The 25,278-nt window shown below is 36.8% G+C and overlaps 1 protein-coding gene across 1 annotated transcript in view; it reads left to right on the plus strand.

Annotated features, from left to right (window-relative positions):
* Positions 1–15,956, plus strand: part of LOC115411738 (vasoactive intestinal polypeptide receptor 2-like) — a 62,220-nt gene extending 46,264 nt beyond the window's left edge. The window contains exons 6-13 of the mRNA XM_030123958.1: positions 1,157–1,295; positions 3,017–3,167; positions 7,651–7,711; positions 10,230–10,299; positions 10,754–10,845; positions 11,468–11,606; positions 13,446–13,487; positions 13,563–15,956. Of these exons, the coding sequence (XP_029979818.1) occupies positions 1,157–1,295; positions 3,017–3,167; positions 7,651–7,711; positions 10,230–10,299; positions 10,754–10,845; positions 11,468–11,606; positions 13,446–13,487; positions 13,563–13,736 (868 nt within the window). The 3' untranslated portion in view covers positions 13,737–15,956. The remainder of the gene's footprint in view (positions 1–1,156; positions 1,296–3,016; positions 3,168–7,650; positions 7,712–10,229; positions 10,300–10,753; positions 10,846–11,467; positions 11,607–13,445; positions 13,488–13,562) is intronic.
* The last annotated feature ends 9,322 nt before the right edge of the window (positions 15,957–25,278 follow it).

The raw sequence follows: 25,278 nt of genomic DNA on the forward strand, positions 1-25,278 counted from the left end.
TTTATAGATGTGCATTACAGATCGAATCTGCAAAGGCACAAAATGTATCAGCAGGCATAATATTGTGAAAAATGTGGAATTTGGAACTAAAATGAGTTTGACGCCCTTGACTGTTAATCCTTTATGGGGCAAGTGACTGTTTTTGGTCATTTCTGTACACATTACAAGACAGTGACATCAACAGTTAAAGTGAGGACAGTGAGTCACCAATCTCAGGTCCAATGTGGTCTACAGGGTCTGTAAGGTCCACCTCTGCATAAACAGTGATTGTACCTGCTGTGTTAGGTACCATGAAGTAATGGTACTAATGTAAGGAATGATGTTCAAAGGGATAATGTGGATGTGAACAGGGGTCTGGATCAGCACTTATTTTAGAACATCAGAACTTGACTTTTATAACATTATAACACATTCCTCTCACCTGATGTGTTTTTCTGGTATTTTTTATATATACACTTATTGGATTTTTTTTTTTTTTTTTTTGGACTCTTACGGGCAAGAAACCAAATATGGTAACTTCCCTAACCTTGATTTTCTACATGACAATAAAAAAATTCAAGTCAAAAAATTCAAAAAAATTCAAGTCTTGTTATGTGCTCCAGTAACACACTAAAGTTGAAAATTTGAATTCCAGGGTATTTCTGTGAGTGACCTATAACGGGTTAATATCTTCAGTGTAATTTTTGCACTTTAAAAATTCATCCTGTGGACCGCATTGGAACCTTTGGCCGGCCAATTTTGGCCCGCAGGCCTTATGTTTGACACCGCTGATTTACAGCATGACAAATATTCTTATCATTTTATCGTGCAGTCTTAGCCATGCAGACGTTACTGACCCAGTGAGCAAAGACCTTAACTTGGGTTATATTTAGGATGATCCAGTTATATAAGATAAACACACACACTGTTAAACGCTTACTTTCAAACACGCGTCCCAACACACACACACAGTGTTGTCGGCCTGTTTTAGACATGTGTGAGACTGATGACGGCTGCAGCTCGGCCTGGATCGGCTCCAGCTGTTCACTCGTCTGCTATCGGCGTGTTTAGATACCACATCCCTCACTGCTTTCACACCCTGACGCCCACTGTAAACACACTTCTCTACAGCCCTCTGTGTGTGTGTATATGTGTGTGTATGTTTGTGTGTGTGCAGGAGGCTCCACTGTACCAGGAACTACATCCATCTGAACTTGTTTGTGTCGTTCATGCTTCGAGCTGTGGCCGTCCTGACCAAAGACGCCCTGCTCTTCTCCAGTGGTGAAAACACAGACTGCAGCACGCAACCCTCGCTGGTGACCTCATACTCTTACACCGACACAAATATTTATTGTACTGTATTTGTCTGGACCGTCACAGTCACAAGTAACCAATAAGTACCAGCGCAGATTCAGATCTTCGTCCAGATCTGAGGTAATATGTCACTTCAGATTACAAATGCATTTCTACTCCTGTGGGAAAAATGTGACACACATATAGGATTCCTATTTAACTAAGCTAACGAGTTAAAATGAGATAGGCTAGAGTGATTACAAATACTGATACATGCACAAAATAATCAGGTTTTTGTCCTTAATATGGATGGTGACTCAGTTGTTGAATAGGAACTTTCACCTTCTATAGTTCAAAAAAATATTCCTTTTCTTTTTTCATCTGATGCGAACTAGTTTCTGTATGTTTTTTGACCAACAGTTACAGCTGAGCAATATAGAAAAAAGTTTGTTTTTTTTCAATGTTATGGACAATTTATAATTTTAATGTATTGTTTTCTGTTTATAAGAATTGAAAACAAAACACAATTGAAACATGAAATAATTCTTCACTAAAGCTGTATGCCATGTACAACTGGAGAAACACATTCACAGTTAAAATATTACAAAAAAAAAAATGGTATTTTTACAGTTGTTGAGCAAGACAGGTGTCAGTAGGGGAACAATCTCAGTTTTGCAATTTGGGCATTTTTCACAATTTTATTATTTATTTTTTATTTATATACTTTTATTTAACCAGGAAGTCCCATTGAGATTATAAATCTCTTTTGCAAGGGAAACCTGGCCAAGGTAGCAGCCATACAAAGTCTAGACTAAAACACATGATACACAATGAACAAGATTCAAGAATGTTTATTGTCATTATTTGCACAGGTAGATCTCAGCTATATACACATAACAAGAGAAATATAATATAAAAACACTCATGAATATGTACATCAATATGAGAGATACTAAAGAATTAGTGTATTAAGATTATGTACAATGTATATAGAAAGAAATGTAAAATACAGTATGTACAGTCCAGTGCAGGGACAGTGCACACAGTATGTGCTGTATGCTGAACAATGTAACAGAATAACAATCAATCAACAATAATGCACTCAAGAAAAACAGTGACACTCCACCTTCACTGCATTCTCCATGATACTTTTAAAATCATTAACAGAGAAGAATATATGTAATTCAACAGTTTTTTGAAGATTATTCCAGAACCATGGTGCATGGTAGCAAATACTTTCAGAAAGCATTAATGGAATTAATGTGATATATTGCACTGCTTTACCTAATCATTGCATGTTTCTTAGCATAGGGAATGCAATGTACTACTTCCTGCAGTAAATGTGCAGATGATACCCTTTAGTGGTTCTCTGGCCAATAAAATCTACATTAGTTAACCTCTGGCATTTAATCATTCTGTCATATTTGTTCCAAAATAGCCTCACATAAATTTCAGTGTCTGGGAGCATGTAAGGGGTTAAGAGGTCACAGTTAAGAGGTTTTCTGCCAGAATGGAACTAACTGAAGCTTTAAAAGTTGATCTGTGCAACTTTTGTTCGTTCATTACAAACCCTTTGTCTGTTACTAAACCATCTAAAGCATCACATGCACAATATTCCACTAGTATATTCCAAACCTAATGATAACAATTAGGTTATTAACAAAAGAAATTAACTATGATCCATTAGGAGTGTAGGTGTGGGTGTCTGATATGAGACATTGAATCTCTGTTGTGGTGGTTTCAGGTGGGCTGTAAAGCCAGTGTGGTTTTCTTCAACTACTTCGTCATGGCTAACTTCTTCTGGCTGCTGGTGGAGGGTCTGTACCTGCACACGCTGCTGCTGGTCATCCACACCTACACCATCCGCCTGTCCATCTACATGCTCATCGGATGGGGTAGGCTGCAGCACAATGCAATTATCCTCTACACAGGCAGCGTCTGAAATAAAACTAGTATAAATCAACTGCTAACTTGATTTAATCGAGTTATATTTATGGAAGGAATCTAGATTTTTATTAGAGACATGGCTCTTTAAATATAAAATGCCCAAATGTTAGGATTTTAGAAGTTTCTGGACATACACATAATGTCCAGAATACGGTTTACATGGTGATCAGAGGGTTTCTGTATCTTCTCAAGCATAAAAAAAATGGATTCAGGTAATATTTTCTAATCAACCTACATGCAACACTCCACAATAATGAAGTAAAAATTTTGATACTAAAAATAAAAGATTGAAATATTATTCTAGTATAGTATACATAATATAAGACACCTTCATTTTTATTTTCAGATTCTTTTTGACAGATTCATGAATGCATAATCTGAATGAATGGATACAAAGACCTTTATAGGTTTTTATGGATGTAAAATGTGAAAGTTCAATCTACTCCAGGATTAAGGTCATACACTGCCATAAGAAATAATTATGAATTCAATCATAGGCGCATGAACAGGAAAACGTTTTAATTGGAATCAAAAGTGTCAACATTTGATGAAGTTAAACTAAGTTTGTTTCATGTTTCATAAATGTTTCATCTTTATTATTGCTCTTGTCAGTATATTTATTAGTTTTCTACTGGAACCTTTTCATCCCTCACTGGACTATTTCATTTATGGATGAACTGATCGGTGCCTGGTCTGTGAAGGCTTTTAGAAACAGCTTTCATGTTCCTTCTCATCATAACTGCATGTTACAAAACCACTTCCACATTTCTACTCCTTACAATAAACGCTCCACACACACACGTACACAGGAACTGAAACCACATTCGCTGAGCATCAGTAATGCCATAAAATACCTTCGATACAGTAGTTTCAGATTTTTATGCAGCATGACTCGGTGTTTTATGCCAGAATTAGCTGATTTAAGTCAAATTCTGCTTTTAAGATACATGACTTCCTGTCATTTGGTGGAGTTGGAGATGCCTGACTATAAACTCAGTGACTTACGACACATTGTCGTTAAATGTGAGAGGTTTAAGTCTTTGAAGAGTCTTGTAGTGTGTGGCGTCATCAGTCTATGGCGGTGGTTCTTACCCACATTTTCCCATGACCATCAACTCACAACACACTTTTATAGACCAGAAACTCAGTAAACATGTACATCAAATGTAGGCTCACACATAAATGTTCTTTAATTAACATACAACTCTCTGCAAAAATCCTCGGCTGCTGTTGGATTTGTTGTTTTTAGCAAGGTTGGAATGATCATTTATAGGCATTTCTGCATCGCTTTAGGTACAGCTGGAATACACAGAAAATATACAAACAGCAGTAAAAACCAAAATATATTTCAGAAAAACATATGGTATGAGAAAATCTACATGGGATTATCATAAGAGAAAAAAGAATGACAACCAAAGTATGTGTTAAATTCACATAAAGATCACACTGAATACTTAAACCTTATGGAAGTTATTTAGTTTTGATGTTTTTGTGTGTTTTAATACTGTTTACATGTTTCCTGCATTACCTTGTTGAATCTTAAAGAAGACACTGATAAATAAAGATGCATGTTTGTTACAACTCTACAAAAACAAGGCTAAAGGTGGCAAAAGCACTAGTGTATTCACATATTTTCTTCACATGACTTTAATTAGGCTTTTAGTGTATGTTTTGATTCTAAATGACAATTGAGTTTTAATATTTTTGGGGTTTCAGTCCTTTTTTATTGTCGCTGTTTGTAAGTCTGCATTTAACCCATATATTTGCACTATGTACATATTTACTATGAATGGCAGTGTAAAGTTATGCCCCATCCACACTAATGTAGATATTTTACAAAAACTGACATTTATCTCTATGTTTGGGTCCCTCGTGCATTATTATATGTATCCATGTGTTCAGGGAAAATGAACACATTGGGAAACAATGGAGTCACACACATTTTGCTCGTGTCTGTTTTTGCTTTGTGTGACGAAGCTTCACCTGAAACATCAAATCCAGGTGTATAAATCAGTGTATGACCTGCAGAAGATCAAAGTCAACACAGATACCTTTTAGAGACTTGGAAGAATCCACATCATGTAAAGAATAAACTTAAGATGACAATTAATTTTTTAACTGAACTTGTTGCTGCTGCTCATACTTCAAGGTAGATAAAAGCTTCTGCATCTGCTTCGTCCAGTATTATCCAGTCGGATTGTGTCTACAATCCGAAGTCTAACATAAATGGTTTCTATGGTTTCTGGGAGAGTTTTTGTATTTTTGTGTTGATACTTTGCAAGGTTGTGTAGACAGAATTAAAAAGAAAACAATAAAACAGAGGAAGAAAATGGTAGTGAAATACCCATAGCATTCACTCATTTTTCAGTCAGTGCACGTCTGTCAAACTAAATGTGCAACATCATTTAGCCTCTAAAGCAGTGATTCTCAGCTGGTGGGTCGGGATGCAAAATTGGGTTGGAAGCCTCTTGTCAGTGGGTCACAGGCCTTTGTCTGGGCAAAAATAATGTTAAGAAACCAATCCTGTGCTATATTTTTTATGGAACTCAGCCCTGTCCATTCACACTCCCCAACAGTAGGTGGTAATAATGTGCTGTAATGCTAATTAACACCAGGCATTTCACAGTATAAAAGAAGAACCACAAATTTCAAATCCCTGTGAAACTCAGGTATGACAATGAGTACATCAGATCTGGTTTCACCTACATTGAGGACAAAAACCTCAGTGTGTTTTATTCTTGAATAAGTGACTGAATGCACTTTTAATTTTCAACTCAGTGCACTTTTTTGGTTTTTGCTAAAATGTACCTAATTTAGTGTTAAAGGAAATATTTCCATATTTAGCATCACCACCAGCTGGTCAGTTTAGTGTATCATTAAACTTGTCTTCTGTGTTGGCATGCTGTGATATTTTGTATTATCTCAGGTTCAAAACACACCATCTTTTTATTAACTCTTTAAAACCTGATGTGTTATCGCTGACACATCCTGTGCATATGCAGCTTGGATGGCTGTAACTCTTTCACTGCTTGTGCAATTGGGAAAATTCCAACAGTTTCTGAAACCTGAGATGTTGCGCTTCATAGGTTTTATTGGGTCATTATGGTAACTTCACTCACGCATGTACTAGAAGCTGGAGATAAGCCATTTTAGCAGAATTACAATATGCAGTAAATTGTAAATGATTGCTAGATTCTGAAAGATCTGGGGAGAAAAGGTGCTCTGGAAAAATGGGCAAACGGACTCACGGACAGCATATTTTCTAAACTTTTTATGGTCAAAATAAGAAGAAAAAAAACTCCAGGCAGACCATTTTAGGCTTAGGGTTTAAAGGGTTAAATAAATTTGAGCAGTTTAACTTTTATTAACCCTTTCATGCATACTGGTCGCTACAGTGGATAGTTATTCTACAGCTGTTCTCTGGTATATTCATAGGTTTTGTTGTTTTAGTTCCATATCAGCCAACACAATGGACTCTTATGCATCATCTCATACACTGTAATTCATACCATTACCGTAACTTTGCTATTCTTCATAAACGTCATCTGCACTAACATGTTTGAGTGTCAATCAATTGCTAATTGTTATTAGACTGTAATTAACAGTTTTGTTTAATTTTTCACATTTTTTTTTTTTTGCATATTATCTCCATGAAGTGAGTAATAACTATTAGTGTCTGTTAAAATATGAGAAAACATCAGATTAACAGCATTAAAAATGTTTTATTTCATAGTTTTCGCACAGTATGTCAGTAAATACACATTTCTTTGCTTCAAAAATTAAACGCAAGGTGTCCAGCTGAGTGGACATTTTTGCAACTCCATGAAAAGTAGGTTCATAAAAAAAATTTCAATAGCATTATTTTGTTCATGTCTAAAGAGTAACAAAAACAGGACAAAAAAAAAATCTTAAGGTTCTCATAATTCATGCATGAAAGTGTTAATTTGGGTCGTGACTTATCATTGAGGGTTGATAGTGGTTCCTGAAGCCAGACCAGTTGAGAACCACTGCTCTAAAGTATTAAAAATGTGTGACCACTTCAGGAAATAGCAGTTGTGTCATTTACCCACTACGCCAGACTTGCGTCTCAGTCCTCCTGGTCTGGTCTACACATACACATCCACTGATGGTGCTGCTAAGGTGGATCAGGGTGTTAAATGACACCTCAGGCCGTTGACAGTCAATCCCCTGGCCTCTGTTTCCGTTCTGTCTCAGCTGCTGCTTTGCAACACCTCCTATCACCATCCATCACCACTTTACCAACACTTCCTCCCTAATGCATCACCATTTAGCCCCAGCTGTTTAATGTACATGGGTGCAGGCCTCATATTTCCTGCGTGGCACCTCATGAGGATGTTCTGTGTCTGGCATATGAGAATCTAAACAGACCTTCACTCCCTCTCTTTCTCCTTTCCTCTCCCTTTCTCTTAGGAATCCCTTTTGTGTTCATGGTGGCGTGGATTATATGTAGGATAAACCTGGATGACACATGGTGAGTCTGGACCACAGCCCTACAACCAGGATTAATGAACACTAAACCATAGAGGCTGCACAATAAGTAATTTTATAACTTTCACTTAAATACTGATTCTTAGATGGAGTTTAAAACAAACCAGTGGACATTGACTTTAACCCATAAAGACCCAAACATCCACCTGCAACCAAAACCATTTACTGATCTAAAATGTTTAATACCTGTTGATCCACTAATCCTATCAATACATATAAATAATTGGTGTAAAGTACAGTTTGTCGTCTTTTAATGGTCATCAGATATGACCCATTTGGACGTTCAGAGGCTCCGTAGTGAATGTGGAAACATCATCATCTTCTACAACATTAATTCACCAGTAAAACCCATGGAGTTGGATCAATGACAATGGATGGACACACTGGGTTTATGTTCAGTTAATGATATCTTTGCTGTAAAAGTCACTTTTTTTTTTTTCAGTGTAATAACCCTCGAGTTTAATCTAAGCTTTTATGAACATCTACATGATCATTAAATTAAATTTAAGAAAATACATGATTTTCCCTGTAAAAATGTGAAATACACAGGTAAATATTATAAATAAGTGGTGATGCATCTCTTAAGAAAAGTTAAATTTAGAGAAAATAATATTTTGGAACTGTCACAAAAGTAACATTGGGTCTTTATGGGTTAATGTGCTTTTTCACCAAAATATGTTTTTAGATTTTTATAAATATAGCAGTGTTTACATGACCTCTATTTAACTTTTAGTCCAATTAGAAAATGCATTCATTGTGACCACCTCAATTAGACAACACAGTCCAATCAGAAGCCTTAAAGTATTGATATTACAAACTCTCACCACTAAAGGGAGGTCTAGTACCAGAACATACTTAGGGCCAAAGCCACCAAGGAAATAACACTATATCACTCAGTGACTGAAGTATAAACCTCATTGTTTACACACATCTGTATTATGGTATCATCAAGTTTTCTTCTTTAAACTAATACTCATAGACACTTATTTTAACAGCTGGTCAAAATAACACTGTGTTTATAATCTCCATGGGCTGCATCAGCTGATAGTTTACATTATAGCCCTGTTAGCTTAGCTCTGTTTTTAGACAGAAAACAGCCACAATAAAACCACAAATCACCTCCATTTTCAAATCTAGTAATGGATTTGCTAAAACCTGTTTTCTTCTCAATTCATTTAAGTCAAGAAGCACATATTTCTTGCTACTCTAGATGTTTGCCATGACATAAACACATCAATAGATAGCAGTTTTGCCTAAATTATAAGATGTTTTTCTTAAAGACAAAAGCTACAGTACAATAAGATCAGCAGCATGATCCGATTTGTCTCGTTTATTACACGTGATCCAGCTTTATTCTTTACAATAATACTTAGTTTTCTTAATCTTACCTGTATATATCCTTATTTGTTGTACATACTTCTCATCTGTTGTATAGTTAGTTTTTGTATATTTCAGTAGTACTGTTGTAATATATGTATATTTAATATTTTATCCTGTAGCTTTTGCACATGCCTACATTTTTCAGTATTTTTGTGTGATATTTTTATTATCTTTAATTATTTTTTTATTGTGTTTTTTGCTGCTAAACAGATTTTCATTGTTCCTGTGACGGTGACAATAACGCTCTATTCTATTCTAATAGTATGAAAATTAGATGATGACACAACATAGATCTGAGAGTGTTAGGACTGGTAGTACGAGGACTGAACCCAAATGCAAGACCCACAGACAAAAATACACTGTAATTGTGTTTATTAAACACAGTCAGAAAATACAGTTCACACATAAAGGTAATGGATGAATCTTCAGTGAAACTGCTGTGTGGATTCGTCACGGAGTCCGAACCCGAATGTGAAAGCCCACGGTCCGGGTCGGGAGCACACGAGGGGAACCCGACTAGGGGAAAACAAAGGAGAGTCAGGAGACAGACCAGGTCATACACAGAGAGGCAAGCAGACAGGCAACGGGACATTGGGGAAAGGCAGACTCACGTACCGTTAATCCGGACAAAAAGGTCGAACACAGGAGTGGACACTGAGGCAGAAGCACAGACAGGGGACAGGTAAAAACTCTGGCGTCGAGGAAACAATCCAGGTCAGAAACAGACAGGCAGGCAGACAAACAGGATCCGAAGAAGCGCTGGTAAGTAGACACACAAGGGCAAATACGAACTGGCGACAAACAGGGGAAAACACAGGGCTTATATACACAAAAGGGGGGGAAGACAATGAGACACAGGTGGAACAAATCAGGGCGGGGACAGGTAATCAGACACAGGTGAAACAATCAGGGAAGGGAAGCAAAGACACCAGACATGACACAAGAGGAGAATTTAACAAAATAAAACAGGAAATGACAGACAAGACAGACAAGACAGACAAAACAGGTTGAAGTCCGGGGACTGATATGACAGAGAGAATTAAAAAATTAAAGCGTCTTACACATATACTGAGCTTTATTGTTAACACTTTCATCTTATTTGTGTATTTTCTTGTCTTCAGGTGCTGGGAGATCAATGAAGACCCTGTTCCTAACAGACTCATGAACTGGCCCATCATGGCGTCTGTTATTGTGAGTGAATGAAGATAAAATATCATATGAGAAAATTAACATCATACAAGAGGAGCCTTCTGTTTTGTGACTGTATTCTGATTATAAATGTTCATTCAGATGCTGTTTAATGTCACGTGTTCAGCTCTCCCTGTTTATTTGACATGTTAATTTGTTTAAATGCACAATATCATGAGCTGAAGGACTCTTTGCATGTAATGTTCTTGTCAAATGTACTGATTCTACCTCAAACAATCTTAATCAGGGTTCAGCTATGATTTTCTTCACCCAGAAATAATGTATTTTCCCAGACATGTTTAGAACCTACAGGTTACTTCACCATAAGATGTTACAAACACAAATATAATATGTCCAGATTGACCGAAAAATGACAGTAATATCATATTAGTTTTAGTAGCTAATGTTGACATTGTTCAAACATCAATAATCCATTTGTCTGTCCTGTCTTCCACAGATCAACTTCCTGTTTTTCATCAGTATCATCCACATCCTGGTGCAGAAACTTCGCTGCAGTGATGTCGGAGGAAATGAACAATCACAATACAGGTAAATACAAAACCCACAGCGCACTGAAACTGCAGTTTCAGATATTTGTACTTTTTGTTGGGGTTTCCAGTGATGTGATGCATCCTTTGGCAGCTGCATTTTGAGCTTGAGATGTTACGTTTTTGTGTATTTTAGCTGATTTGAGCACTAGCAATTTGTCCAAAGTGAGAGCTACTACTTGTATATACATTTACAGATTAAAGCTGCAGCAACTACCAGAGTGAATAAATAAGAATCAGCTTCCTTCCTCTTCAGGTTTATGGTCTGTTCTTAGTACAGTAAAAAAAAAAAAAATTAACTAAAACCAGAAATTTTGCAGATTAAATTCACTTATTTTAATTAATCTGCAGGTTATTTTACAGATGAATCAATTTAAAAAATCATGAAAAAAGTTATTTTACAGAGCACAAATTCCGGTTTATTTTGACAAAGGCAAAAAAGAAAACAGCACATTTGTCTGAAAAATAACTAAATACATACTGAAGCTAGAGCTGTACAGAGTATTTGATTAGTTATGTAGTAATTATCTGCAGTTACTGTGATAACGGGTTTATAGTGTAAGTGATGTGGGTTTTGACCTTGGTCTGAATGTTAACCTGTGTGGTTCTGTTGTGTTTTCCAGGCGTTTGGCAAAGTCCACCCTCCTGCTGATCCCTCTGTTTGGGGTGAATTATATGGTGTTTGTTTATCTGATGGACCCGGCTGATCAAACTTTAAAACAGATCAAAATCTTCTTCGAACTTGGCCTCGGATCCTTCCAGGTAATGCTTGATGCTTTGTGAGAGTCTGTTTCCATCTGATGCACTCGTCTGGTACTTTGATTTGGTTTTCAGATTTCAGATACTGGTAAGGACAGTTATATTTAATACAGTACAGACTCTAAGACCACATTTATTTTTGGCTTTAATATGTGTTTCTGTGATAAAGCATGGACTCTGTTCCCTGTGGTCTGTCACATGTCTTCTGCTGATCACATGGTTTCAAATTTTGTTGCATTCCCTGTTACTCCCACCACAGGAGTGGAAAAAAGGTTTTGGACATCCTTAAAATTTTACACAATCGCAAATACTATCATGAAATATTTGCAGAAAATCATTCTGTTAACAAAAGGTGTGGCTGCATCAGGAAGACACAAACAAATACAAATGATTTTTGTATTTTTACAGTTAACAAGAAAAAATAACAAAACTAAATTCTTGATAGTTTCAACATTTCATGCACTGAATATGTTTCATAATCCTGTGCAGAAGGGAGCATGTGGGTTTGGAGAATGGAAGACTACTTGGCAGAGTTCAGTGACTTAGGAGTGATTCTTAATGCACAAATGCATGAGGTGTCCAAAACTGTTTTTCCACCTCATGCAGTCATTACATCAGTTCATGCATCACCATGAGAAAGATTTCAACTGCACCATATTTTAAGGAAGGAATTATCTTTAATTCCTTGTGAATCTGTAAGGGTTATTTGTTAAGTTGGATGCAAAAGCCTCAGAAGACGATGTTTTACTCTGCATCACTGAGCCCCTTAGCTGATGTGAGATCAGTGTAAAATCACAACTTTGCATGGACTATTGCATTTACAATACAGTTACTACATAGGTGTGTTTTCAAGGATTCACTAAATAAACACACAGCAACAAAACTGCAGATGTAAATTAGCCAAAGATAACTCTGGTACAATGCATCAAATGGCAACATTTATGTTTAAAATTTTACATGGTCCCTAATAAATAAAGTAAATAAAAAAAAAATAAATAAAAAAAAAATGCAATGATATATTCATAATCAGGACATTTTGGCTGATAGCTGATATTGATACTGGTTTTGATATCTGTTTATGTTTTGTTTTTGTTGTTTTCATCCCATCTTTTGTGCCTGGGACACACACAGTAATCGTCATTATATATACAGTTCTGTGTAAAAGTCCCTGTCCAACATTAGATTTGTTGGTTTAGCCAAGTTCTAATGGCCACATATGCATCTCTCAGTCTCTGTATTAAGGTCCAATCTGGATATATGTAAAGTATGTACAGCAATAAAGTGTCAGGGTAAAAACAGCTTCTATAAACCGAAGTGATAGTATTTAGTGGGACATTCCTTTGCACTTAACATGTCTTTTACCCTTTTGTTCAGACAACAGGGGATTTATTACATTATTTTTCTGATGTTTTATACTGGGTTTCATTCAACACATGTCAGATGTTTGTAACTGTTTGTGCCACTTCTTGCCATGGGGTCAGAGGTCACACTAAATACTGACTTTAACCTTTACAACCTGGTCAGTTCAGTATTTTGTGTCTTTTAAGGCTGTGCACATATTTCCTAAATGTTCTTGTTGTAAGAAAAGAGAATGAGAAATAAATATGTACACTTTTTTCAACACTGCAACACTTTTGCACAGAACTATATATATTTATAAATGTATTAAAATTTAATATTTAATTAAATACAACAGATAAAAATCTGACTCCATATGGCTGGAAAGAAGGCTAACATCCAGATACCAAAGCTGAGTTTCAAGCCTGAAAAATGTAAGATCCACCTCTGATAAACATTAACATGGAGTTAAATCAGTAACAGTCATATATGTCTGTATTTTAGGGTCTGATTGTGGCTGTCCTCTACTGTTTCCTCAACAGCGAGGTGAGAAGCGACACACAGACGACACATTTTAACACAGGTTTTTTTGTGCCAACATTAAACAGTAGTTTATTTCAGGTCCAGAGTGAGCTGAGGAGGACATGGAGAAGTTTGTCTCTGAAGCGTTATGTGGGCCGGGACTACAGGCTGCATGCCATGTCCGTCAGCCGAAATGGCACCGAAAACTCAGCTCAGCTTCCCAGGAACTGCCGAGCCCAGTCCATCCTGCAGACTGAGACCACTGTGCTCTGACTGGGAGACAGAGGAGCAGAGGTTTTGTGAAGACTTTCATAACTAGTGCAGAGTGATCCATAGTGAGTGACGGGTACGGTGCAAGGTCTAACTCTTCTATGGACGTATCGTTCTGTGCTGCAGGGACTGAACCTGTGAAGTAAATGACCTGCTACCAAACTGCTGTCACCACATTGATCTTAAACTCTGTTAACTCAAAACCAGATGCACAGGAAACAGTAACAATGAGGAACTGCAACCAGCCATGAACAAATAGAGGGTATGCACTGACATGACTTTTCCACTGGAATACACGCCTTCGGTTGGACTGCAACATGCTTTTAGTTGGAATAAACTGTGAAAATGAAGGATTATCGGCTTCAGTTAAAGACAGTCGGGCTCAGCAGTGATTCCTGTAAGTTACCAAAGATAGAGTGGTCCATGAACACTGACCTGTGGCCAGGAAGTGGCTTCCCTGACATTTATATGTATGTAATACAATATGTAACTTAAGATATCATTCTACCCAAAAATATAACATATCTAACACCAAGTGACACTCTGCAAAAAAGATCAGTATTTCATGCTGAGTGTCTTTCACTTGTTCAGTGTCTCTATGTGGTTTATTTGTATTTTCACAACATTTAAGCTGAGCTTATTCGCTTTGGACTGATATTTCCAAGAGGCTGTATGTGATTTAGAAGTGACCTCCACATCTATGTTTTATGTGAGATATTTGTACAGGATCAATAATATCTGTGTTTTATCTGAAATTCAAATAATTGACATTAATGCTTATCATAAGGTTCCGTTTTACATGTTTCCATGCATGTCAACCATCTCATTATCTTTCCAGATGAGTGAGAAGACTTGGATTTTAGGTCTCCAGAAGCCTCTCACAAAGGGAATGAGTTTGACCACATCAAGACGTCACTTTAATAAGTGGATTATAATTCACATTAAAGCTCTAGTGTATCAAGCACATATACAGTATAAATGTTTCATTCTATTGAAATAGTTGCAAGCTACATCAAATGTTAATTTTAGTAAAGGTGTAAGGTAAGGTACCGCCCAAGTAAATAATTACAGATCTCTGTATTTGGACATTGTTGGATGTACCCAAGTCAAGAAAACATGAAACATAGGCCTCGTTGCTTTTAGATATTTATTGCAGAAATGCTGCACAAGCCTTAATTGAATAACTAAACACCCTAAAGATCCAGTCTTTTCTGCTCTTCAAACTATGCAAACGTAAGCTGACCTGAGCCCTGTGTTTATTTCATGTTCGATATATCAGGGAACAACCCACCGGGAAATAAATACCCTGTGATCTTTATAAGTATGACCCCATAAAATGTCAAAATATAATCCCTTGTTACAGATCACTGTAGCTCATGTTTATTTTTATGTAGTCAGTGCCAAAGTCAGAATTTGTCCTCTGACATTTGTTTTTTTTTTTCTATTTATCTGCCTTATATATTAATGTATCCTGTACTTAGTTCTTGAGGTGGAAAAAGCTATTTTACACCATCGTATCTTGTCATTTTAAATTCCTCTAGTTTCACATATATTCAGTGGCCAAACTTTCTGAATCTAAATAACATAAATTACTAAATTTAAAGCCAAAATGGATCAGTAAATGGCAAAATGTGAATGTCAGGGATAGAATATTATGTTTCATCAACCTTTTGTTGTGTGAAAACCTGAAAATAAGCAGTCCTAACAGCCAAAAATAAAACACACATGCCTTGTATATAGATTTACTGTTTTAGATTTTATGTCATGTTTTTTTTTATACACAGTAAAATATATTCATGGTTGTTTACTGTATGTACTTTAAACACTCAATATCAGTCATTTATGAACATGTGACTCCACATATGTTTCATGTATAAAAGCTTTTATCATGATTTCCTACCCTCTTTGTTTTTTTCCTCCGAAAACGTGTGTTTGATTCATAAACTATTTGGAATTAGCAGATTTAATAGAGGACTAGTATGTTGTTTTACTATGATCTAATTTCCTTGGTCTGATATTCTGTGTTATGTAATTGCAGATTATCATGTGTCCTAAAATAATTAGTAAATACAAGAAAATAACCATCTTATACCATACTTGAGTTAAACACAAGGTAACTATAGCAACAGTACTGATTAAAGTGACACTTATGTAAACCATAAAATAGGTTTCTTTTCTTTTGCGTTGGTTCTTATTTTTTTCATTTTCACTTTTTGTGCTCAATTCCAGTAATTTTTTGATTAAAGTTCAGTCTGAGTATTTTTTATTCTATAATATGCTTTATGTTTGTACTTATCAGTTGGGTTTTTGTCATGTTTTCCTGCCTTTAGACACCATGACACCAGATGTGGATACATGTGTCGCACTTCCATCTGCAACAGCAAACTAGCATAAAACTCATATCAGCATGATTATATGGATCTGAAAACCCAGATCTTTTCTCTAGAGTTTAATTATTTTAGTCTTACCACGCAATACAATTTCAATCATTGTCTTTTGTGCATTGTTTTATTTCGGTCAGCAAAAATGTTTTTAGTGTTTCGTTGGTTTACTTGAACTTGAATGTAACTCAGAGCACCCTCATAGCTTTGCTGCTCTTTGACATTTTATATTAATGAATATGATAATGTTGTACTAAATACTACCACTGCATCTCAGCTCAGGATGAACTATGAAAAGATAAAAGAAAGCTGCCATTTGTGTTAAAGTTAGCTACCTTTTTCCATCTGCTTCCGGGTTATTTTCAATACAACTACCATGCATTAACCATTTTACACTCATGCAAGTTATAATGTTTGTTTTTTTTGACAGTTGGGTTTTAATGTGGCTCTTTTGTCATTCTGGAAGTTGTAGTTTGTAGCTGTTGAATTTCACTGTGAGAAATGTTTCTATTTCAGCCTATTTGGCACAGAACTTCATGTATATTTATTGAATATCATTTATTTTGGAGACTATTTGCTGCGTGGCTGCTTGTCTTGACAGGACAGATGGAACTCTTATGTGTTTCAGCCAAAGAAAATCTCTGGTTTGAAGGTCTTCTCCATCTCTACCAATGCTGTCCTTGTGTTTATGTTTCCACTGGCCAACAGTAAACGCCCTCCCTGCTGTGTTTAGCAGTGGACGCCGACCTGTCAGAGGTCACAGCTTGTTTCTCTAATGGTAAAACAAACTTGAGTGAGAAATCCTGAGTACTTAGGTAGAAGGTAGCTGGACTGGAGGTTTCACATCTTGTCGAAAGTTCTTCCTCAGGTCTGGCTGAACGGTGGGGAATTCCAGGTATTTAACCTCTGTGGGGTTGCCGATACCTCTAGGGTCATTAAAGGGTTGTTACTGCCTGAAACTTGTATGAATCAAAGTGTGAATAAATGTTGATCTGTTTCAGGAGGGACGTCTGGGCTGCACTAGAGGTGGGTGAAAGGTGGTGCTCCAGACCAAATCCCCTGTCATTCCAGTTTATTTCTTCCTTCATTCCTCTGCTGAGTTTTGGTCTGAGGTGCTGGTTCTCCTGTGTTGTACCATGCACTTGTGGAGTGGGATTTATACTCCTTACTAAAGTGGATTGCATGTAAATCACTGCTCAGCTTGTGTTTGTGTGTTTTATCTCCAGGGTGGACCTGTGTGACTGAATGCTGCTAGATGCTCTTGGATGTTGTGTTTAGAGAGAAAATGTAGGTAAGTTTCTCAGATCCTGTTCAAACCCTCATTAACCTGCGTGATCTATTAAGAAAAAGTTCTAATGCCAGGTGTTAAGACCCAACACATTGAGATCCTTCAATATCTTGTTGGGTGTGTTTAGTACCTACCAAAAGGGGTCTAATGAAGGACCCCCTACCTGATGTAGATCCCCCTTTTGATAGGAGGCATGGACTCCACAAGACCTCTGAAGGTCTAATATCTGCTCCTATGATGGTAGAAGCAGATGTTTATGTGCTCTTCATGGATCAGATTTGTTGTGCAGCACATCTTACAGATACTCAGTTGAGCTGAAATTGGGTTGTCCTTCTTCAGACTTCTTTTTTTTTTTATGTTACTAATCACTGCAGACCAGGAACACCCAACCAGATCTGCAGTTTTGGAGATACTCTGACCCAGCTGTCTACCCAACATGATTTCACAAATGTCAAGATAATTTAGATCCTTTTTCTTGTCCATTTTATTGCTTCCAACAGATCATTTTTGAGGGCTAAATACAGGGTTAGTCAAGAAGAATGAACCGATTTCATTACCTCCGCCAAGGAGGTTATGTTTTTGCCAGGGTTTGTTTGTTTGTCTGTTTGTTTGTTTGTTTGTTTGTTTGTTTGTTTGTTTGTCTGTCCGTTAGTGTGCAACTAACTCAAAAAGTTATGGACAGATTTTGATGAAATTTTCAGGGTTTGTTGGAAATGGGATAAGGAAGAAATGATTAAATTTTGGTGGTGATCAGGGGTGGGGGGGGCCACTGATCAGCCTTGGCGGAGGTCTGCGCTCTCCGAGTGCTTCTAGTTACGCAATATTTTAATAAGGAAAAGCAATAGAAAACTCCAGCCAAATCACAAGTATTCTACTCATAATCAACTTTTAAGGGCTGTCTTACAAGTGTTCAATGTGGCCACCACCTGCAGCACGGACAACATCAATGCGTTAAGAGAATTCGTCCCAGACGCGTATCAGCATATCATGATCCACTGAGTTGATTGCTGTTGTTATTCGATGTTTTTAGGTCATCAAGGTTAGTGGGTAGCGGTGGAACATAAACTTAGAAAACTCCTCTTTCAAATGGTCACTGACTCATTCTATGACGATGCTTGAGAACTGAAGCAATGTGTCATGAAATTGGTTCATTCTTTTCGAATAACTCTGTATATTCAAGTAGGGATACACCAGGATGCTGAAAGCTGATGCCAATATCAATTGTATTTTAGGTTTCTGTATTTAGCTTTTTGTTTTTTATTCTCTCCCTAACCAAAATAAATTTCATTATAACCTTCAGTATAACAAAACAGATGCATATCTGCCTCTGCCATCAGTGTAAAAACTTCTTATATGCTGATAGCAACGTTGGCTAATGGCAGCAAACATCAGGTGATACAAAAGTCTGGCTGATACACCAGTGCATCTCTACAGTCACTGAAAAAATTATTAGACCATCAAAGGCAATCAAAAACAATGGTTATGCAATCAAGTACTAACTCCTGTGTGTGTCATGTGACTAAAACAAACAGAAAAGAAAACATGGAATGCCTAAAAGCACTGTTTTTGTCAGTACAATGTTATAGCTATTGATGTAAGAACTTAAGTGATTTTGGTTATTATCAAGAAAACCATGGAAAATGGCTAGATAGCAGCTCTGAAATTAAACTCTTATGAGCTATTTTTGTTGTTATCATTATATTTGTCCAGACAAATGTACCTTTAGTTGTACCAGGCATTAAAATGAACAAGAGATTGAAGAAAACAAGGGTGGTCTAATAATTTTTTTCTGCAACTGTATATTCAAGTAATCTGACGGAACTCATGCTATAGAAAACCTACCCCATGTTGGGAGGTTCGGACGCTCATAGGTGTTCTCACAGGCAGGGAGGTTAAATACATGATGTTCAGTAAATGTTAACTAACTGCTCTACTGTGTGGTTTGACATGGAAGCTTAGAAAACTGGCTTCACTTTTCTGCAGCAGTGTTAAAAAGTGTCAGGTTGTGTTTATATTGAGTCTTTTGATTTCAACTGAAATAAGTGCTGCAGAAGGAAGATGTGTATTTCTTTTTTTTTTTTTTTTTTTTTTTTTACCGCTGATCCCAGCTCCCATGGCTTTAAAATGCCTAACCTGAATGCAGAAATAAGTATGTTCACAGTCTGGAACCAAAAGCGTTTTTTGTCTCCGTTGCTAATTTCCTCATTCAGAACAACTGAATGGAAGCTTAATTGCTATATTTAAGTTAAATTGAAAATCATACATAATTAACAGCGTCAATGAACCTGTAGAGGTAAAATCCATTCCTTACCATTCAATTAGGAGTGAGGAAGCAGTTAGATGAGAGGTGAAACCCTTTCAAGAACTAAAAATAAATCTACTTAACTTTTTATGAAGCTCTTACCATTTAGACGACTGATGATTTTCTCCAGTAGGTGCTTGTATTTACTTCATATTTTTCAGCTGAGTGCACTTAGATAGACTTTTCTGAGAGGTAGACATTATCTCATAGGGAAGTAAACATAAAGGTATAAATACCTGCAAGGCAGACATTAATAGCAGAGAAAATCTGGAGAAAAGCATATTTAATTTTAAGAGGCTTACCAATTAGAAACACGGTGGGATAATAACAGCAGAATGGTACCAACAATTGAATAATCTCATCTAGCCTCACAAAACCTGGCTTTATCATGAGCTCATGTTTAATTATGATTAAGGTCTGGAAAATCACAAGTTCAGATCATATCCTATTGTCTGAGTGAGAGGGGAAAGTTTTTAATAATCTTTAATACAGCCTTAACTGGAATTATTTGTCTCAGGCTGATTGATTCATCATGTTCCTGGATTAAGACGAAATAAATCAGGATTTTGAGTTGGCTGAACACTCATTCTTGACCTTTCTATGTTACCTTTATCTGTATTTTTTGGCGCTGTATATGGAAGAATTTCATTGCCTGGAGCAGCTGCGAAATAAATATTAAGAAATATTTTTATGTAAATAAAGCTTTCCTGTTGTAAGATTTTTTTTTTCTTTAAACATAAATCCTGTGTTCAGATTAGCCAATCACACAGTTTGTCAGTAAAGCTTTGAGTCAGTGTTGGTCAGTGATTTAGTTACTCCATCGATATATTTTTTTTTAATGGTTGGGTTGTTTTGTTCTTTAGTAATAAAAACAGTATTGGTAATAATGATAATACTAGCATGTATGTGCACAACCAGAAACCATGAGTAAATGAAAACCCTGTGATGATCACTGTGATTTTGATGATCCACTGCTGTTAAAAGAGCTGATAGTTTTTGAGGTCACAAAACTGAAAAACCCAAATGTTTGATCGGTGGAGCAGGATCCTAAGAAGCCATCTGAAATCCTCCCTTCAAAAAACTGAGTCCAGAGCTGCAGTCTCTACTACAAACGTGGTACCGGATGTAACTCTGTGGATTCAACTCTGTGGATTTAAAGCGATGGAAGGAGAAAAACTGGCTGCTCAGCCTTGTTCCTGGAAGAGGCTCTGATCTTGGAGAGAGTCTGCAAAGAAAAACATGAAGCTGATGGAGATGAAAAATGCTCTCCATCAGCAGAAGGGGGAAGTGGAGGCGGAGATAAGTAATCTCTGTCACTCCCTCTCCCCATGGACATGTCTATCCATGGGCAGATGTTGGAGGCTGACAGGCACATGTCTGCCTTCAAAACAAGGTCAGGAAAGGAGAGGAATGGGTCAACAAGAAGAATAAAGAAGTGACAGAACTGAAAAAGGGGAAAGCCACACACCTTCTGCACAACTGTAAGTCGAATGGTGACATTTTCTTTACAGGACAGAGTTGTGTTGATGCCCATGATGGAAAGACCAGAGCCTTCTCCTTACACTGTCAGTATTACTCACACTACCTTTCATCATTATAAACAGTTGTGAAAGGTTAATGCTATTAACCCTTTCATGCATGAATTATGAGACCCTCAATCGATTGTTTTTCCTGCGTTTTTTTATTCCTCTTTAGGCATGAAAAAAAAAACATGCCTAAAGAAAATTTTCTTATGAACCTATGTTTCATGGAGCTGCAAAAATGTCCACTCAGCTGGACATCACATGTTTAATTTTTGGTGCAAAGAAACATGTATTTACTGATATATTTTGTGAAAACTATGAAATAAAAACGTTTTAATGCTTATTGTAGGTAATTCATTTATCAGATAGGGGTAGTTCTTTGTTTACCTGCTTTACTAGTTTGTCCGATAAATGAACTATCTACAAAAATTATATGTGGAAGCAGGGGCGTAGAATTGCATAGGGATGCTAGGGACACATCCCTACCAATATTCAGTCACTACTATTTTGTCCCTACCAATCCAATCGCTGTCTGTAGTGTTTAGTCAATGATTCTGGCACACAAAGGGTTAATAGTAGGTCTCTGCTAGAAGTCCCGCCTCTAACCTAATTGTGACTCTCCAATTGGCTCTGCGGTTTTGCTATCGTAGATATGATTGGCCGTCCCCGCTGTTACTCCATCTACTTGTAAAAGCTACCGTTACCGCTCGTTGGACAGGACAGGAAAAACAAAAAAAACAAAAAACAAAAAACAAAAAACGTTGGACCGGACAGGAGGCAGTTCATATCTCCAACCGCTTAGCGTAAGTTGTCAACATGTCTGCATTTGTTCTGCCTGGGTCACGTCAGCTAGACGGATTTGAATATCAGAGGTGTCATTTACATTTACATTTGTACATGTGTCTGTTTGCCTGCATGCGCGTGCGTATGTGTGTCCGTGCGTGCAGGGCCGGTTTGTGGAATAGGCTGATAACTGATAACATGATCATTTCTAATTAATTGTCTTAAAAATAAAGAAATGAGAGGGGGGAAAAAACAAAACAACAACTCCCCCAGTAATTTCTCAGGTGAGCTCTCCCAGAGCGGTGCTCACTGTGTGTGTGAGTAACAGAGACAGAGCTGAGCTGAATGACAGTCAGAGAGATGTAGAGCTAAACATTCAGGTAAAGGATGGAGAGTTCATCACCATGAAAAGGCCTTCCAAGGCCTTAGCTGCACAGTTTAGAAGAGGAGAGAAGAGGAGACAGAAAAATAATCCAATTATAGAGGGTTGTTATCTTTTATCATGTTAAAAAAACGTCTGATGGTACTAGCAACAGCTAGCTGAACTGAAATGAAGCAAAGTTGGCTAGTAATGGAACTGTAGATGATTAAGATATGAGATATCTGCTAAGGTGTTTGGGTTACTGCTGATGAACTGGTTTATACATGTTTCTATGTGGTTTATATTTGTTTCTAAATGGTTTATATATGTTTCTATGTGGTTTATAAATGTTTCTATGTGGTTTATATATGTTTCTATATGGTTTACTGCTGGTTGGCTGGTTTATATATGTTTATGTGGTTTATAAATGTTTCTATGTGGTTTATAAATTTTTCTATGTGGTTTATATATGTTTCTATATGGTTTACTGCTGGTTGGCCGGTTTCTATATGTTTATGTTGTTTATATATATTTCTATGTGGTTTATATATGCTTTATATGGTTTACTGCTAGTTGGCTGGTTTATAAATGTTGCTGTCTGATTTATTTATGTTTCTATGTGGTTTACTGCTAGTTGGCTGGTTTATAAATGTTTCTATCTGATTTATTTATGTTTCTATATGGTTTACTGCTAGTTGGCTGGTTTATAAATGTTTCTATCTGATTTATTTATGTTTCTATATGGTTTACTGCTAGTTGGCTGGTTTATAAATGTTTCTATCTGATTTATTTATGTTTCTATATGGTTTACTGCTAGTTGGCTGTTTGATATATGTTTCTATGTGGTTTACTGCTGGCTGCTTTGTGCATCTCCTCTCATGCTTCATGTATCTCCTCTTCGTGCCCCCCCATATGTATGTGTGTGTGTTTGTGCGCATGTATGTGTTTTTTAAGGGGCGGGCACCAAATTCATATCTTGCCTAGGGTGCCGAAATGGCTAGAACCGACTGACTATGATTGTTTGTTTGTTTGATCAGCTCTACATGACGTGAAATTATGATCACAAATGCAAAAAACATCAACTTTCAGGAGTGCTGCCTTGGAGCACTTTTGTGTCCCCACCAATGTCAGAATCAGACCTACTCCCTTGTGTGGAAGACAGTATGAACCTTTACCAGACATTTGTAACGCTGCTAATGTAATGTTTTCTCACATTTTAACACTCTAATACCAATCATCACTCAATTCATGAAGATGTAATGCAAAAAAACCAACAACTTTTGTTTAAAAAAAACCTGCTAATTACAGACTAATAACAATAAAAGCAATTGATTTACACTTAAACATGTTACTCTAGATCAGGTTTATCAAGAACTGTAAAGTTACAGTAATGGTATAAATTGCAGTGTATGAGATGATGCAAAAGCGTCCACTGTGTTGGCTGATATGGAACTAAAACAACAAAATCCATGAATATTTAAGAGAACAGCTGTAGAATAGCTGTCCACTGTAGTGACCACTATGCATGAAAGGGTTAAACTACCATTAATCCTATTGAAAGACTAGCAATGAATTTAACCTAAAACTGTGACAAAAGACCAATATAAATCAATTTTACAACCTCAGATAAGAAATTTAAGTTTAGAAAATGCAAATTTAAATATAGAGCTGTGATGTTAAAATGTCTTTTGACTTTTTACTTTTCATATTTCATTGTAAACAGTATGTGTCATGTCTCGTCAGATGTGTTAATCATGTTAATGTTTAGTTTTTCATGTCTCGTCTTAGATTTTCAGTGTTTTGACTTTGTTTCATTAGGCACTTTATGTTAAGTTAGAGTTGTTCACATTTGGTCCTGTCTTGCACTTCCTGCTTCATTTTGTACACATCTCTTCCCTCTCCTTTCAGACCCTGACTAACCCCCTTTGTGTGTTTTCCCGCCAGTGTGATTGTTAGCCCCACCCCTGATTAGTGTCACCTGTGTTCCCCTACCTCATGTATAAATAGTCCTGTCTCTCTTTGTCTTGTGCCAGTTTGTCTGAATTTGCCAGTGTGTTCATGCCAAGTGGCCAACCAGGTTTTTTCATGTGTGTCAGTTTTTGCTTCAGTTTTTCTGTAAGGGTTTTTGTTTATCATAGAGATTTTTTTTGAGTAGTTTTTTTTTATATCCTCCTTGGGAGTGCATTTTGTTAAATCACTTTTTCAATATTAAAATACTTTTGTCTAAATCTTCAGTTTTCAGAGAGTTGTGCTTTTGAGTCCACCATTTTGTATGTCAAGGAGTTTTACAGTATGAACACGAAATAGCTGATGTTTTGTGAGATCAGCATCATTTTATTTGTAAATGCATTCATTCCCCACGGATAATCTGAGACGAGAGAAATTTTAAGGCTAATAATAGGCTACAATTAAAGGATGGAGCCATGAAGGGTCTAGTCCAGGGGTGTTGAAATCCGGTCCTTGAGGGTTTTAGACATTTTCCTCTTCCACCACACCTGGAAGCCATTACATCGTTATCAGGCTTCTGCAGAGCTTGATAATGAACTGAACATTAATTGAACCAGGTGTGTTGGAAAAGGGAACTATCTAGAACATGCAGGATACCGGCCCTCGAGGACTGGATTTGAGTACCCCTGGTGTAGTCCTTCAGGAGCAAAGATAGTCTGAGTATCGCTAGTTTGTGGACAGGTATGTGAGATATGTGGATATTTTGGCCTGAAGTGTAGAACAGAATTAATGTATGATGTAATGTATATAACTGAATGTATTTGAATGTGTAAAAGGTACAAGCTTAATCTGAACGCTGTGATCTCCAATCCCTCAGGCTGACACTTCAAGAACTATCGTCTTTAACTGATGGAACCCTATGGTGTCAGGATTAATGTTTGTCAAGCTCTACAGTTCCTG

This window comes from Sphaeramia orbicularis, chromosome 20 (assembly GCF_902148855.1).
Source record: "Sphaeramia orbicularis chromosome 20, fSphaOr1.1, whole genome shotgun sequence".
Classification (NCBI taxonomy): domain Eukaryota; kingdom Metazoa; phylum Chordata; class Actinopteri; order Kurtiformes; family Apogonidae; genus Sphaeramia; species Sphaeramia orbicularis.